This window comes from Thermobia domestica, chromosome 5 (genome assembly GCF_964235325.1).
Source record: "Thermobia domestica chromosome 5, izTheDome1.hap1.1, whole genome shotgun sequence".
NCBI lineage: Eukaryota > Metazoa > Arthropoda > Insecta > Zygentoma > Lepismatidae > Thermobia > Thermobia domestica.
Genome location: NC_137458.1, coordinates 213,823,904 through 213,842,309, shown reverse-complemented (window position 1 = coordinate 213,842,309; position 18,406 = coordinate 213,823,904). Strand labels below are relative to the sequence as shown.

The 18,406-nt window shown below is 31.9% G+C and overlaps 1 protein-coding gene across 7 annotated transcripts in view; it reads left to right on the top strand.

Moving 5' to 3' along the window:
* Positions 1–18,406, top strand: part of Pde11 (Phosphodiesterase 11) — a 959,005-nt gene that overhangs the window by 927,490 nt on the left and 13,109 nt on the right. For 6 of the 7 annotated variants that reach the window (XM_081759673.1, XM_081759669.1, XM_081759670.1 and 3 more), the window contains 5 exons: positions 1,842–1,951; positions 3,740–3,827; positions 8,058–8,158; positions 13,503–13,644; positions 16,214–16,288. In XM_081759673.1, coding sequence (XP_081615799.1) covers positions 1,842–1,951; positions 3,740–3,827; positions 8,058–8,158; positions 13,503–13,644; positions 16,214–16,288 — 516 coding nt within the window. Of the gene's footprint in view, positions 1–1,841; positions 1,952–3,739; positions 3,828–8,057; positions 8,159–13,502; positions 13,645–16,213; positions 16,289–18,406 lie in introns of those variants that run through there. The other variant, XR_014131602.1, reaches the window with a different exon arrangement.

Sequence of the window (18,406 nt, the reverse complement as noted above, 5' to 3'; positions counted from 1 at the left end):
TACTAGAGAATTGTGCAACTACAAAGAACAGTCAAAGAGTTCTCCTAGGTAGCAGTTACCATTTATCGGTTATCCCAATAACTTTAAGAACGGGAGTTTCACTAACATTTGATTTACAATTAATTAAATATTATTTAGCTTGATTCATAACAAGGTGCAAATCTAGGTTCCAGTCTCTGGTATCATTAAATAATGTCATTAAAATTTTAGTAGTAATTTAAATGTAGCTTAGTAATTTAAGGGTAAAAACTAATGGAAATGAAAGGTGATGGTGAAAGATGGCGGATGAATCGCCCCCAAAATTCGTAACAGTTGATATCTCATAACTCGATATCACTCAACAAGTAAATAACTACTTTCCTCCTCTATATTTCTAATTACATTGGAGTATGTAATGCTAACTATTTCGACGGTACTTTGCAGCTACCTCGTATCTCAAAAACAAAACATAACTTTATAGCAGAAAAAAAAAGTTTGAAACAGTTGGAGATTAGTTGACAATCAGCGACTTTTAACTAATTTCCAACTTTTTCAAACTTTTTTTTTATTCTCCTGTAAAGTTGTGTTGTTTTGAGATACGAGGTAGCTGCAAAGTACCTGTTGATTTGTCAACCTTGAAATTCACTCAAAACCGCAAGACAAAGTTTGGTTAATGTGGATTCGATTGGCTCTAATTGTTTGATCGCTAAGGGCTGGAGTGTCTGCAGTTTGGTAATGCTAATTGCATGGAACAACTGGCCACTGTGTTTCAGGGTCATGAATAATTGTAAACATCTTGTTTTAAAACATGTACACAACAAATACCATTATCATGCGAGTTTGCTGAGTATAACAGCTTGCTCAATATGACAGTTGTTACCTGCATAGTTTGGTCCTTCTACCCGAAATAATCGGGCGAAATCGCTTAGAAAAGAACACAAAGTGATTTAATAAAATATCTGTCAATATCTAAGAATAAACCGTATAACTCTTCAACTAAGCACAATAACTTCTCATTTTATCTATATATTAATCAGCGAAGCGCTGAAAATATCACACACGACTTCAGTGGAAGCAAAAGTTCTAAAGCTGATCCGCATGGTGTCGCTGCTGTCGGCAGTTAACGTAAATAAATCAGAATTACAGTTTGTTTTATTCCAATAGAGATCCTATAGTATGTATTCTAAGAGAAGTGGATAGTTGTGTGTATATAGTGCAATATTTTAAGCACATATCTTTAATTGCGGGACTTCTATTGTGCATTCGTTGAAGGCAGTGGCTTACACAAGGAGCAATTTGATTCGTTTACTTCCTCCCCCACTTAGGCAAGATTTTTCGAAAAATAAACATTTACTATATTAATATATATACAAAAATCACACTTGTCCAGAAAAATGTGAGATTGAGTGCTTGAACTGACCGCCTCCTTTTTTGTTATCCTGCGTACGCCACGTGATTGAGAAGGATTTGGAATTCGGTTGATAAACGGCGGCCTTACCCAGAGATTTTTATGAACTTTTTCTCGTATTGCAAGAAGAATAATCTTTTGCCTATAATACATATAATTCATTTCAAAATATAATGCCTTTAGTGTCAGAAAACTCTCGGAACACATAACATTTTCTATCCTTTTGCTATTTTATCTAAATGCTAGAATACTGAAAAAATACCCACAATTGGGAGAATCCATAAAATCCTACAAATACATTCCTCTTGTGAGAGCAGCTGCCTCCAGGATAGATATTAAGCATGGACTTTATCTTTTAAAATGAACTATACTTTTTATTGTCTTTATTTTACGTTATATTTGCATGTATGTTTTAGTTTTGCATATTTTATATTTCTTTTCTATGTATTTACAGTCAACGCAGTGGTGGAAAATATTTGGTGAAATTGAATGCTTAGCTCTCCTTATTGCGTGTCTGTGTCATGATCTAGATCATCGAGGTACAAATAATTCATTCCAAATCAAGTAAGTGTTTATTTCTTTATACCTTAGCTTCATATTTAAACACAGCCAACAAATTGTGTAATTAAAGATAAAGAAAGAAATATTTGATATATTTTTTAATGCTTTAAGTAGCAGAACTATCAAACTTTAATTCAGATTTATCATCTAGAGGAGTAGTTTTTCTAAAGAGAGAATTTTCAAATCAGAAGATAAAACTGAAAAATTGAATAGAAATTGTGTCGTGCTTTTAGTTGTGCGTTCTTTTGAGGAATGTTCCTTGTTCAATCTAGCAGTGAAATTGGGGTTCAGCGATGGAGTTAACATCCCCTAGTGTGGTGTGCAGAAGAGGAAGGGGATTTAGTGAAAATTCTACATTTTACGCCGTCTATATACTGTCACATTTAACTACAAATACGCTTACATACATCCACAAGTCTTATATACACACTCAATTCTTTTAAATTGTCACTTTTTCCAATTTTTTTACCCCGACCATTTAGCTAGCTGGCCCTTTTCATCCCGCTGAAACTCCTTCCCGAATTTGACCACTATTTTACCTTATTATGACTATTCATTTGTGTTCCTGATCTTGACAACTTAACATACTGATCATGACTTTGCAGAATTACAATTTTAGTTTTCTTCATTTACAGGCAATATGACTAGAAAGTCGGCCAAAAATGCTAGTGACGTCGTCCGCCATTTGTAAAAATCTTATATACTTTCTTATATAAGTAATTCATTCCTCATATAAGTAATTCAAAGCAAACGCATTTGTAGCATATTAGGCCTGAAGGCTGATGCATCTATTATTAAGAAACACACCATTAATGGTGAAGAAAACAAGACAAGATAGCACTGAAATTGTTTAGATATTAGGGGCGGAGGGTCGTTAATTGGTCATAGAGAGTGATAATAGAATGAATCTTTGGTTTATTGACAAATTACATATGCATGTACTCACTGTTTATGTAAGTTATTGACATCTATATAATGTATCTTTGTCTCTGTAGCTAATCGGTTAGCGTACGCGCCTTTGGCTTTGGAGACCCGGGTTCGATTCCCGGCGGGAGCTCATGTGGTTCGGATTCCACGTTAAACTGTACGTCCACGTCTCATAGCTGCTGAAAGGGACGATAAACTAAAATCAAATCAAATCAAATCAAACAATATTTAATTTATTTACTTTTCAAATATGTGCATATATTTATAAATAGTTTGTATGATAGGGAGAGAGTGTGTTTCTGTCGTTTTGGTATATACCATTAAGAAGAAAGTTAAAATTTAATCCTAATGACTTGCTCGTAGTTCACATTGAAATTCTGTATTACAACTGAATTGTTAAGGAAACATGAAACTCTCTATCATACATATTGTGTACCCATGTAGACAATTGGTTGATTTTTTCTTAATTGTATACCACCAAAATTGAAGAAAGAAAAAAAAAAGTCTAAAGGTTACAAACTACAGATTTTTAACGTTTTTGTGGGTAAAATATAATTCAGATCAAAAAGATATGAGTTCGTTGACTGTTCAAGTAAAAATTTGGAATTGTGACAGTTGTAATGTGTTATTCTTGATAAACAGTTTGTAGGTCACTGGGGTTAATTTCCATTACCAACATAGAATAAGACTTGTTCACATTGTTTCGGTACAATCTAAAAATAATCACAATAATGTTATAATTTGTAATAAATATAGTGAAATTTGTCTTCGTGTCATAATGAAATCAGCGGACATGATACTGAGCACCTAACATTATGAACAACAATTTTCTTAAAATTTATTAAGTTTGGTTTCCTATTACAGGGCTTCCTCAGCGTTAGCGCAACTGTATTCTACCTCAACGATGGAACACCATCACTTCGATCAATGCATTATGATTCTCAACAGCCAGGTACGGTCAAATTATAATTTAAAAATATAGTTTTTAAATTAATTACTTGACAATGTGTTATTGGTATGAACTTGGGTTCTTTTTGTATAAACTTAGTTAAAGTGAAGCTTGAGCAGTTACACTGCTAGAGATAGAATAAAATTCTGTCCTGTACACTAGAAGTACTTTGGAAGTAAATTTTATTTATTTATTTATTTGGTAAGAACCTTTATAAGGCAATGAAGTTTCTCCTTACTTCATATTGCACATAAGCATGTACAGATAATATTACTTCCTTATGTGTTGAATTGTTATGAAACTGTTAAAAAACTTTTTTGGCAATTGAGAGTTTTGAAGTGGACGTAACCACGTAAATAGACATAGATACAAGCATAACGCTTGGGCTATTTACGTAAATTTTCAACACCAACAATAAAATTATAACGAAAGTTTGAACTGATGTTTGACCAGCTGTATGCCAGTGTTTTCGCCGGAAAGTAATCAATATGGAATAGAGATCTGGAACAAAAACGTAGATTCCATAAATTTTACTTATAAAATAATAATAATAATAAAAAAAAATGAAATCTTCTCCAGATAGTAAGTAGAATTAGCGCAATCACAGTTTGTTTAAGATATTTTTCTTAGTAATATGTCTGTTTAAATTTATTGGGTTTATAGTTTTACAAGTTGTGGTCAGTATAATCGTGACAGTAATTGAAATTTTATGCTATAAGCTTCTGAATTCCACATTTCTCTTCTTTTGTAAAAATATTCTGTGCTACTTAAAAAAAAAAAAAAAGTCTTCAAAAACTTTGTTCTTGTTTACAAGTCTTCATCTAATTCTGTTAATTTCAGGAATAGTCGATACTGTTCAAATAAGCAAATAACAACAGTCAAAATGCGTAATACAATAATAATAATAATAATAATAATAATAATAATAATAATAATAATAATAATAATAATAATAATAATAATAATAGCTAGTTAATATAATAATAAATTTATCTTAGGTTATAAGGGGATAGTTACTGAATCCAACCTGTTGAATTCCGATAGGCGATGTTGTTGCAAAACGTACAAGTAGTATCACATACAAAATGGCAACCTTAAACCCAATATTTTTCTCTCTTGCTGAGAAAGGAGAGATAATAAGTGAAGCATTTAAGAATACATATATTTCAAGCAATAACTATTGTCACTACATGGATCGCTCAACAATCAAGAGAGCCGTCTAATGTGAACATTACCGACCTAAGAGGCAAATGGTGTATGTGCAGATTAAACGTTGGCCCCTCACATCGGGGGTTGGATGCATTGAATACCCCAAGTAAATATGGGGAACCAAGGGACCTCTTGCGGAAGTTTTTTTCAAATCAACACTTGAAACCAGCATTTCAGGAAAGAAACTAATACTTAGAACTAATAAGAACCTAAAAACAAGGTGAAATAATACCTTAAATTTGATTCTTTATAGACTAATATGTTTTTCCGATATACAAGTACAAAAGGCCCATTATTTAGTTTTACCTTTTCAATAAACACTCAAATAAAATAAGAATTTAGCGTAAAATCTAACTTAATATTTTGTTAATAAATTTATTTAAAATATTTCAATATGATCAACTTAAAAACTTGGTCATAGTTCAGTGTACAGTGAACATTATATTGTATTGAAAATAAATCAACTATTGCAAGGTTTTTCAATTTTACCGTGATAGAAAATAAAACTGCCAGTATCTTCTATTACAACGTTTATTAATTTCAAAATAACACAGTTATGTAAAGTAATCTAAATGTGTGAAAAATAAACGAGTTGACAATAGAATCATATCTGTTGTTTGTAGAGACGCAAGGTCTCAAAAAAAATATTTTGTTTAGAAAACGATATTTGAAGTTCTTTTCCACGCCTGTTTTTGCCAGAGAAATTTTGGGCTTTTTAAAATATTTCAATTTTAGTGGAAAGATAACAGTACGTTACACCTTTACTTTAAAATATCTAATTACTGCATTGCGAAGAGAAAATCGAAAGAAAATTCGAAGGAAATAAGTCATTCGTTTGGAAAGAAAATGTACAAATCTATGAACACAGAGAGTTTTTCTTTTTAGTTCCGACGGCTTACTTTAGAGCTATTAGATTAACGTTTAATGATCAAATTTTTAATAAAAAGATTGACGTTTAGCGATCACATTTTTAGTAAAAACATTGTTTAACGATCAAATTTTTATTAAAAGATTAACGTTTAACAATCAAATTTTTAGTAAAAATGTAATAGTGTTAGCAAAAATTATTCTGAAAATGTAGTAGGGTCGTAACTGTAATTCTATAAATAACATTTATTACGATTGCTAAAATTTGAAGGGGGAAACGCTTAAAACGCTGTCCACAAATTTAAAAAATCTTGATACGACATAACAGTAAAGGAAGGATGAATTCTGTAAATAATAATGTTAAACTAATTTCATACCCAAAATAGCTGTGTGGGGCTTTAATTTTGTAGACTGAACTCTCAGATTTGTTCAAGATAAAATGATTCTCAATGAAGAACAAGATGTAAGCAAGCTTTTATACCAAAATATAAATAGTTCATGGTACGTTTTCCTCGCCTGCCAAATTGAATTTAGGCAACCAGTAAAACACCTATATCAAGTTGTAGATCTTCCAGGTACTTGATAAAATGTTTAGGCAACCAAACCGAAACTTGGTGAATGGAGGTTGCATAACTTACATTTGCAGGTAACAACTGCAATGCCAGTTTGAAAATCAATCAAGACAGCCAGCCTAGAACTGAACTAGGACTCAAAGTAGTAAACACACTTTTTTCACTACAGGGAAACAAAGGGGTACTTGAACAAGGAAGTCATAAAAAAGTCAAATAAAAGCGAAAATTTCTGGTTTTTTTCCTCAAAAAGTCTGCTTTTTATAAGAAAAACTTCCATCTCAAAGGAGCCGACTTTTTGCATCTCTGATTATTTGTTTTAGTTTAGGGGTAGTAAGAGCAATGGTATAGTTATTTCAGTAAACAGCACATTTGTAAGTATAGAATATTTACAAAATATTAGGTGGGACTAGAAACTATATTGAAAGTAATACCTACTTGAATATTAACAAAAGTGTTACAAGAATATTCCATAGAATAAGAAAAATTATGACAATAAGGTCGGAAACTTACATGCAACAAAAACAAATATTGTTAACTTTAAAACAAATTTATACTAAAATTTGTATTTTTCTTTTTCTCAGACCCAAATTTCAGTCAATTTACTTTTTGCAAATAATTTTTGAAAACACAGAAAATGTCTTTTGCACATGCACCTTTTCTCGTCTTGTGAGTAGCAGAAAATGTTTTTAATAATTATTTATAAAATTTGGACTATTTAATATTAACATTTATATGTGGGTTTGGTTCAAAATTATACAAAATAATTAACTTCATTACACTTATTTTCGTTTTTCCCGTTTCTCTCGTCGTCCTCCAAAACGCTCGCGTCTGCAGTTGCACGCGTCACATGCGCCACAGGTCTAGCCTGAGTGTGAACAAGCGATCTGTTTATCTTTCTTTTACCTTTTAGCTACCTTTCTGTACATTGCTTTTTCTGCTGATAATGTTTCCCGGAAAAGAACGAAATATTCTATTTAAAGTTGCTACTTTGTGTATGATGTTATTCACAAGTTGGCGCAATATCTCGCCTGTGGAAGCACACAAGATAGGGTTATTATCTACTAACAGGTACAATACATCAGATATCGAGGTACTGATTCCAGTGTTATTCTGTGGGTATTTTCCATGAAAAAGGTAAATATGGACAACAATCAAAACTGAAATTTATAATAGAATTTTTGATTATTAACTAGCAATAAAACCTTTTCTTTTTGTATGTCAACTCTTTAGGGACGGTTATCAGTCTTTCATCAGAGACATTCCTTCCCTCCCACTTCTCAAAAGAAAGAAAAAAAACCTCTTTAAAAGCAATCCAAGCCTATGATTGGGTATTGAACATGTTTTTTGACAAATTAAACACAAATGAGACTTATAAACTACACATGTCCTGTCAGTTCAGATTTTGTGTTTATATACCACACTAGTCCTGAACAGAACTATCGGCTGTGTTTGTATACCACATCTGTCTCTAAAAAGTTAAAATTTGGGAACTTAAAAGCGTAAAGAAGGAAGTAAATATTAGATTTTAGTTTATGAAAAGATGATAAATGCATATCATATATGTTATACCACTTTATCTTTGCAGGGAAACCAGATCTTAAGTAACATTTCACCTGACGAATATTCTCGAGTCGTTAAAGTTCTGGAGGATGCGATATTATCCACGGACTTGGCAGTATATTTTAGGTACGAATTAATACTTCATAAGAATAGTCGAATGTTGTAATCGAGTCATCATAAAATATAATTAGGTGATTATTGGATAACCAGTGTATTCCCATTAATCAATGTTTTACATTTATTTTGTATGTTCATCTACAACCCAGAGAAAGCAGAAAATGCAGGAAAAAGTTATTAAAGAATGAACAAATCCTATGAAAACGTTTTGTCATAAATAAGATGAACTGATATGTAGAGTGAAATAAACCGTGATTATGCATGCACAGAAACTTTAGAATTGTTCAGATAACTACCAATTTTGGTAATTCAAGATGTTTATACAGTATGCGGCAAAACAAACAGTACTGAAATTCGCGTACGGGTGGCGCTCAGATGCTATGTGGTATGAGCTGTGAGTGCCACATGTGTGCTCAGTTGTGTGTGGGCTAGCGTAGTGTGCAGTTGGTGCGAAGATAATGTTACTCACAACGTAGGAGGAGGTACTTATTGTCGAGCAATATTTCCGCTCATACGGTGTGGGGCAGCATCTCACTGCAGGAGATTAGCGTGGACGTCTATGTATTGCTCTGGAGTGTTAGCTATGGCATATGAAAATGAAGATTTCATCAGTAACATATGGTTCAGTTGTAACGGTATTGTGTAATTTTTATATAACTTGTATTTACGGGCAAAATGTGCTTTTAAAATATGCACAAGCCATTCAAAAAGGAAGAAGAAAATAAAAAGAGAAAGAGATGTAATTTCTTTTCTGTTAGTGTGATTGATGTTCTGTTATGATGGTGATATGACATGTTTTGTAAATTGTCATAGCAACGAAAACCATATAATATGGTGAATCCATCTTTTGAAATATACATGTACCATATTTAAAAGTGTGTAAATGTGTAACTTATTACGTGCTACAATAAAAGAGGGTAATATCGAAATGAAGTGTTTAGATGGATTTTGATAAAACAGTAACCTAGATTATATAAATATACGGACTGTGGGCTATAACAACACATAAAATATGCAAAACAAGCATTAAGCTCAGTACAAACTGGTGTTTTTCATAGTAATACACATTTAGTGATCGTTATACAGTGATGAAAAGCCATGTGTACTTTGATCGCCACATCAATCGACAGTTGATTATTGACCCTGTCTTGCATGATTTGTGCGGCTTTTACCGCACGAAAAATCTGTCGTTATAACAACAATGGATGCAGCAAGACGGAGCTATTGTCAACACTGCAAGTGAGTCACTTACCCTTCTGCTTACAAGAGTTTGGACATCGCTTGATTTGCTGTGGAACGGATTTTTCATATCCTTCCCACTCCCCTCACCTCATGACTCCAGATGCCTACATACAGGATATGCTGAAGGAAGCAATTTTCCGAACAGATAACATTCTACCACTATACCGAAGTTAAGAGAAAAGATTCGGTCATTTGCTTTGTCATTCCAGCAAACCGTGTTCACTAACATGTTCATCGATTTGCAGGACCACCATGAAAAATATGTGCGACATAATGTTCAACATTTTGAACACATGATGTACAGGAATGATTCCTTGTAAATTTACAATATGTGTTGAGTAACATTTAGTTGACGTCCATTTGACAACCTTTCATATGTTGCGTTATGTTGTACAAAAATAAATAAATGTCAACGATGTGATTTCAGTACTGTTTGTTTTGCCGCATACTATACTTTCTGATATTTTCAAGCTAGATTTTTTAATTACAAAGGGAAAATTCAATGGAGAAGGTTAAAAAGGAAAACAAAATAAATGGAGTTTTACATACTGTTACCAACTCTTAAACATCTTTTGTAACGATGACGTCTAAAAGGATTTCTTAAATTTCACACAAAACCATAGACTTTGAATTACCTTGCATCAGGCAGTTGTTCTTGCAGTAGTATGTGTTAATACTGTAAAAATGAATTTTGGTGTTTGGTATTTACTGTAAACTTTCATCATGTGCCAATATTATTGTGCAGTCGTGACTTCATCCAACATTTGTGTACTGTCCAAAACATGATCATTTTAAAGATTCTAGTACTACATTGATAGGGTAATCGAATACATATTTATCTATTCTTTAATCGCACTTCTAAAATAAACATACTCATGCAAATTATTCCCTCAAAACCTTACATGTGTCAGTTTCTTTAATACATTTGATACATTCAAAAATTGCTCCTATAAAGCAGCCATAGCCATTAAAAATATACATCACAAAATAGTTAGAAGTTGCTTCATAAACGACATGTGAGCAACACGTCACAGATCGTATATTATACCACTTAGTATATCCTTCGTATGCTTAGTCCATTAAGCATCTACTGCATTTTCAATCATTTTATCCATCAACAGTATGGTGGAATTTTTTAGATCCGTGATAGAAGACAAGTTGCTAAAATGTATGTTCCTTTCCATTTTCCTTTTGCAGTTTTCGAGTTCCCTCATGGCTATGCGCCATTGACGCGGAGGACCTAGGTTCGAACCCTGACGGGAGCTCGTGTTAAGGTGTAGATCCACGTTTCATATAACCTCGCTGCTGAAAGCGACTTAAATCCAGTCCAATCCTTTGGCAATATTCGAGTGAAAAGAAGAAGGATTTTGGCTTTAAAGACTATAGGTAGCATAAACTTGTGTAGGAATTGCTTTTATATACTGGTTATGTTTCTAACGCAAGGAGTATAGTCTTCCTAGGTCTGTTTATTTAAATAACAGATTAGAAAGCTTGAAAGTTTTGAGTTTTACATCTCATGGTTATGACGGCTATTCTAAAGGAGACGGAAATAGCAGATTAGTCCCACTCTACAGGACTAAACTACACACACATTACAGATATTCGTATAATCAAACAATTATGATGAACATGTTTCTTTCTAATTCCATCTTCCACATCCAGGGAACACTCAAACTTATTCAGATCTTCTTACTAGCATTACGACTACTAAATGTAGTAAAATTAGTACCTGAATACAACAAACACTCTTACAACTTTAGGTACGCCATTTCTTTTCTTTCACAATCTCAATTCAGGTTTCATATCTTCAGATACAGACCTAGACCCAGTTACGTTTATCACTAAGAATTTTTATTAATAACTACAAGTTGTTCCTTCAGATTTTTGGCTTTTGTTGTATACTGTAGATTAAAATTATCGTATTTAACTAAAAGTTCTTTACGTTTAAATTTTTTGTAGTTTGCTTTTCAAGTAGCTAACGGTTACACAAATATTAACCTCAAATTTAAATAATGATATAACCCTTGTCCTAATAATAAACAACAGGTTCATATTCAGCATCGTCACTGTCCATTCTGGTTAAATTGAAACAATATAGATTTCAAGTTGCAATTAAATCGTCACAATACGAATTCACAAAGATTGATTGTTAGAGTACGTTGGTCCATTATTTTTGTATATTTGAGCGTGGCCAGACATGCCAGAATCCTTGTACAGAATATACAAACTTCACAGAATGTTGATGATGGTGTCACTATAAAGATAAATTATGCACAAGATTAGATTGGAGGTCGATTTTTTAAAAGAAATGTGCCAATTTTTGATTTATAAGATTTTTTAATGCTTCCTTTACCTTTAAGGTGAAGTTAACAATATGATGATAGGGAAATAAAATTTTACATATGGACACCTTCAATGTCATTTTAAGTAGAAAATAAGACATTTTATAAGATAAATAAATTAATAGAACTTTGTTATTTTTAAATTTAAATTTTATTTATTTATTTTTGCGTAGTCCGATTCGAAATCAAAAATTGCCACTTTTTATTAAAAAGAAAAGAAAGACTTCCACTCTGTTTCCAAGTTTAGAGGATCCACATTTTACATTTTTGATAATATTCACTTCCCGTTATTGTAGTGGGCATGGAGAGATTGTCTCTGACGTCGTATGTGTAAGGAACAAAAAATAAAAGGGAGACGATTATGAAAATATCTCAAACTAGGAGAGTAAATACAATTATAAAATGTTTACTTAATGTTTCATAAGTTGTGCATTTTCTTGTAGTTTGTCTTAACTAGTGATTGTTTTCATTTTCAAAGAAAATAATTCTGAGTTTTCTTTTGAATGTAAAACGAATTATTTTATATTATATTATTATTTATCATTATCGTGAAACCTGTCTATGTTGGCAACTATAGATTCTATTGAAAACTGACCAACTTAAAGAAAATAAAAATATTTTGAAACAATATCTACTGTAGATCGTAACGTACCCATTTTTAATGTTGTAACTAGTTCTTACGTATCAGTTTGTATCTTATAAATAATATCTATCAGAGTTCACTCGTTGCTATGTGGTTAGCGTACACGGCTTTAACTCGAGAGACCCGATTCGATTTCTGATGAGAACTCCTGTGGTTCTGATTCCACGTTAAGCTGTAGGTCCACTTCTCACATACTCACGATACTGATAGGAGCTTATTAGCTCCGAACCAACCAACCTAATAGTACACTATAAAAAATATTTCTGCAATATGAAAACATTACATATCTATTATTTAAATGGTGTATTTTCAACGTGCCAATCTCCTGTAATTCTTTCTTTTAACACTGCAACATGAATTTGATTGTCATTTGTTTTACATTTTTTGCAAAATTTTCCAGGAGGAAAAGGCTTTGAACACGTGATGAAAACATGAGACACTCATAGCTCAATTAATTTGTGTGGACTGAAGTAATGTGAAATATGAGTGGTGCTTTTCTTTTTGTACATTCGCTAATACCAGGCATAAGAAATAATAAACAGTACAACTGCTTCCTGTTGCATTTTAGGGAAGTTACTTTCGATGAACAGATTTTCTCCCTTGGATTCATTGACCTCCCAAAAATAAAAGTAAAAGATCTGTACAAAGTTTGTAAGAAATGAGGATCATAGTGTATACTGCCAAATGTTCACATGCTCAACGTATAAAGGTAAATTTAACATTAACTACATTACTTCAATGTGGTCAAGTTCAAAATCAAATCAAGGTGGTCAACTTACTGAGTAGTAAGTAATGCATATTTTGTGGGGAAAATGCATACATATTTTATGGGAAAATGCAGGTAATTAGATGTGGCTAACTTACAGCGTAAGAAGTAGTGCATATTTTATAGAAAAATGTAGGTAGGTGTGGCCAACTTACAGAGTAAGAAGTAATGTATATTTTATGGGAAAATGCAGGTTCCACAACAATAAAGTCAACTTAAGCCATTGGTTAAGTTGTTATGTACTGTATTTTTTATTTTAGTTTATAAATTTAACTTCTATCCTGCACTTGATCTAATGATAATAGAAATAATGGTTTGATGAGTTTTCCATTAACTAAGGTAGTGTTGTTTGTCTCCAAGGAAGCGAGGTGCCTTCTTCAACCTAGTCAATTCAAAAAGCTACAACTGGATGCGAGAGGACCACCGGGAGCTCTTACGGGGCATGACCATGACTGTGTGTGATCTTGCAGCCATCACAAAGCCTTGGGATGTCGAGAAAAGGGTTAGTATCTCTGTCAAGTTTGTTAGTTGTCAATTTTTGTACAGAAATTATCAATAAAGGCTGTTGTTAGAATTGTTTAACTAATAGTATTTACCGTTCGTTTTGTGAATATATTGAATTCCGCGAAACAACTTTTAAAGTATGGTATACTCCTATTTAAATGGGTAATTCACAGCAACAATTATTCCGAAATCTAAACACTAAATACAGGCACTTTCTTAAAATGTTGATAAAAAAAAAAAAAAAGTTTTACTCACGAATTGTTTTGCAGTAAGTTGAAGAGTTGTAGGAAAATGCAATGTGTTTTTTTTGTTCTTCTATCCGTGAAGTATGTTTTTATTTACTTTTACAAATAGATCTCTGTAATTGTGCTGTTTTCTGTTGCCAACTAACTGAAGAATAAAAATACCATACTTAAATCTGGATTTCATGGCACTCTAGTACTTGGAAGGAAATATGAAATTTTGTTCATGACTGTGTAATTTAACTGTCTGTCAGTTATTCAACAAGAGTTTAAGTTACGTAGCAATAAACAAGGTTTTAGAGCAATTATCAATAAATCTCAAATTTTTAATTATATTGTTTGTTTTTTCTGCATTTTCAAAGATTATTTTTTAAAAAAGGGGTCGAAATCTGCAGAAACTTGTTCCCGTGCTGAGCTTATATTTCAATATCAGTTGAAATGTAAATTATTGTCAGTTCTTATAAGATTAATGCTATACTATCCCATGCCATTCTAAATAATTCCTAAAAATTAAAAGATGCGGAATTCTCGATAGAATAATTTTTGTTTGAGAGAAACCATTGACCGTTCTAATTAGTAGGATTAATGCAGTAATCTAACGCGGAACTTAATATTACAGGATGAATAAACTACAGTCATTTTAAAAAATAAAATTATCCCACTCAAGCTCTTTTACTTAATTTATATTTCGGGGCCCTGTTTGTTATTCATAAAGAATCACTCCTTTGGACAATGTAGTATTAGTGTGAGTATTCGAGTATTCTTGAATACAAGGTTCTCTACGATTTTCCAATACGAAATCGATTTCATTTATTACATGATGTGGATTTTAACTTCTGATTAGTTGAATACATTAATTAATCTTACGATTACAATTAGAGAATGTAAAATTTTCTTAGATGCTGTGTAAGATATTGAAGTATGATCGTCATTTTTTTTCAATCGAATAATATTATGCTATTAGCTAAAGATTCCTTTTATGCTTGATAACAGATAAGTTAATGGGAAATTAATGAACACACCTACCTATAATGTTCTTTGGGAACTAAAAGAATTGATATATTCCTTGCAGGATTTCGACAACCAATCCTGTTACCTTCAACAGCTAGCTAAACCATAATGAAGAGTTTCGGCTTTTTAAAAAAAATATTTAACTTAGTCCTTACAAAACACTAAAATCAGGTTACTACGCATACTAACTCATAGCTTAGCAATTTCAACAGGAAAACAAATTACGATGTTACCCTTTACACGTGTTTCATTTAACTTAAAATGTTTTACTTCACTTTAGTTTTCTTCTTCCTTCCTTCTTCTTCTTTAACTCATAGAAATATTGCGTCAACTAATGCATATTAATTTATGTACGAATTGCTTATGTACAAATCTGAAATATTACGTTATGTATGTAATTTAAAGTTTTAAAGGTTTAAGTTTTTGAATGAAGCTCTTTTATAACTAAATACCAATTCTTATAAACGTTTCCTTTTTCTAAATTTAGCATTGAATGTTTTGTTTTAATGAGACATTACTCGAACACATTTCGTTCTATTAGTGGTGGCATTTTCTTGATAATTTTGACTTCCTTTAAGTTGTATGGGAACTATGAGGGAGCAGGATTGGATGCTGAAACTATACTAGGAATATATCAATTCTTTTAGGATTCTCAAGACACATTATACGTGAGTATTACTTAATACCAAGAAAATGTGCCAAGTTGTTTATGTTAAATTACTGGAAAGTATGAGGTATATATACAACCTTCTAGCTTCTGCCCCAGGAACCTCGGAAACCCAAGTTCAAATCAATGGAGTTACGATACCTAATGTTTATGTAAATGAACAACTATTATGGTTGAATTAGATATTATATAAAAAAATAGAGAGACTAATTGATTTTCTTTATATCGTAATCACTAAAAGTGCTAATTCGATGAAAATTCAGAGTGAAAATGAATTATTGAAGGAAGAATCGAACCTGGGTATCGCCTTACCAGTCCACTCCTTGACCAGTTTGCCTTTGAGTACAGATTTGTATTGAATCTATATTTAGTGGATTTACATAAATTCTTTTTATTTCTTTTGTCTTTTTTCTTTTATAGTAACAGTTGCAACTTAACATCACTCTTTCTGTATACATTATGTCACAAATGGCATTTTACTCAAGTAGTTAATAAATAATAATTAAATACATAAAATATTCTATATATGTGAATAATTCGTTTTTCATTTATTTCAATTATATGCTGAGTTTGATCTCAATTCGTTCCTTTCAGCATGGACACTTTCTGATGTTACGAAAATGAATATTTCTTTTATGTATTTATAGGTGGCAGAATTAGTCACAAGTGAGTTTTTCGAGCAAGGAGACATCGAGCGAATGGAACTGAATATTACACCAATAGTAAGTATTTTTTTTTCTATCTAGCGTTAAATGTGTTTACTTATGTGTTAACAGAATTTTAAATGTAAACAGTAAAACCATTTTACACTTGAAACCTTACGAAGTATTGCTACATGAGGAAGAACTTTCTGAGTAAAGTCAGCTAGGACTTATACATTTACATACAGCTCTTATATTTTCAAACAAAACTGGAGAAAACTTCGGACTGACCGCGGAATCGAATCCGAGACGCAACGCTAAGTGTTGATAAATTCCTGTTCGATAAGCAAAAGACCTTTTCTAAAGTACTGTTAGTTTCGTTCTCGAATTCGAACAAACTTACTTTCGCCAGTTAAAAGGAAGTGTACCACTCATACATGAATATTTTTATGGAAATAGTGTAAAATAGAAATAAAACATTAAAAACATTAAAAGAAAATAGGCAGGAACGTAAAGACGTCTAAATTTCTTGCACCGAATGGTCTTAGTTCTTAGAAAGATATATTAGTTGCTAAGCTTGAATGAAGGTCAGAAAAAGTGCAGGGCTAAATACGAGGATTTAGAAAATGTCTCAGAAAGTCAATGAATGTTTTCTATTAACTCAGAAAGAGAAGTAAACCGAAGCGATTTGTCATGGTAAATATCTATAGCAATGAATATTACAGCGAATACTAAGTCTGCTTTTTACTGTATTAACTGTAAAGTGTTCTGAGCATTTTCAGGTGGTTTCAACAACAACATCAACATACTGATGGTAAATCTAGCGCTGCCTAAGTCTTTGACGTACGACAAAATCGCATTCCTGTAAATTTAAAGTTTTAAGTAGAATAGCTAATTTTTGGTTTCTCTCTAAGCGAGTTCGTCGCATAGAATGTCACCAAACTCAGAATGGGGCTTATTCATGATGGGTCACGGGGCAATCGATGAAGTTAACAGTTTCCTGTATACCAGGACTTGCATTCATTCATTTTTCCCCTGCGAAAATTAAACAATAAATACTAGCCTTAAAGAAAATTAAAGAATGTACTTAACTTTACAATCTTAAAAATTCTACAGGATGCTCCCAATCGTGTTAAGTCGAAGTGAGCTTTGGAGATCCTATAACTTTTTATTTATTTATTTATTTATTTATTTTTGAAGAACACACTGATTGATAGATTTTACCGGTAGAATGGTTGCTTATTATTGTGCATGATGAAAAGACATCTACTATAACTAATTTCATTTATAGATTCTCGGATTCTTCTGTATATCTATGTTAAGTCGTTGGACTAAAAGTATGGTGCAGTTTGTTATTTGCTTTAAAGGGCAAACCGACATTAAATATATCATTAATATATGATTAAGGACCATTAGTTTTGGAAGTGTGAATAAATAGCAATCTGTAATTAAGGGGTTCTATTTGAAGTCCATTTATCTAATTCAGCGCTAGATGTTTCTTTGCATGTTCAGCTGTGTGCGTTATAGTTATTTATTACGGAGTTGCTTCTGATTATACAGAATAACTCACTGCTTGAGTCAAAATTGAGAATTTAATTTAATCAACAGGAAAATGAAAGCTCGTGAGAAAGAAAAAAAAATAAAGAAATAAATAAAATGTTTTCCCATATGAAGCGTTATAATACGAAATGTCTTATTTTCGTCAAACAGAATCATAATTTACGAATTTAATACTTTTAATTACATTCTATCAGTGAATATTGTAAATTTTACTTCTGAAAAATTATACGAGTAATTGTACATGTAATAGTGGAATTACTACGTATCAATTCGTAATTACATGATACGTACAATGTGCTGTTGTATATTGTTAACTGACGTTTCGGTATAAGTTTTCCACAATTTGTGTATTAAACAAAACGTAATAAATACCGTCCAACATTTTGAATTTCTTGCTTAATGACACTAATTATTCATATTTAAAACACCCCCTAACAAGAGGTTAATAATAATCTCGATGGCACAGTTTTCTTGGTAATGGGAATATAATCCTAAATATAGTCTTCGTTTCATTAAAAAAAATCTTAATGGTCCTACACGTTTTGTTCAGTCCTCGATAGAGTACATTTATATCTGATTACTGCATGTGTGATTCTGTTTTATTTTCGTATTAAAAGTACCATTTTGGGAAATTCATTG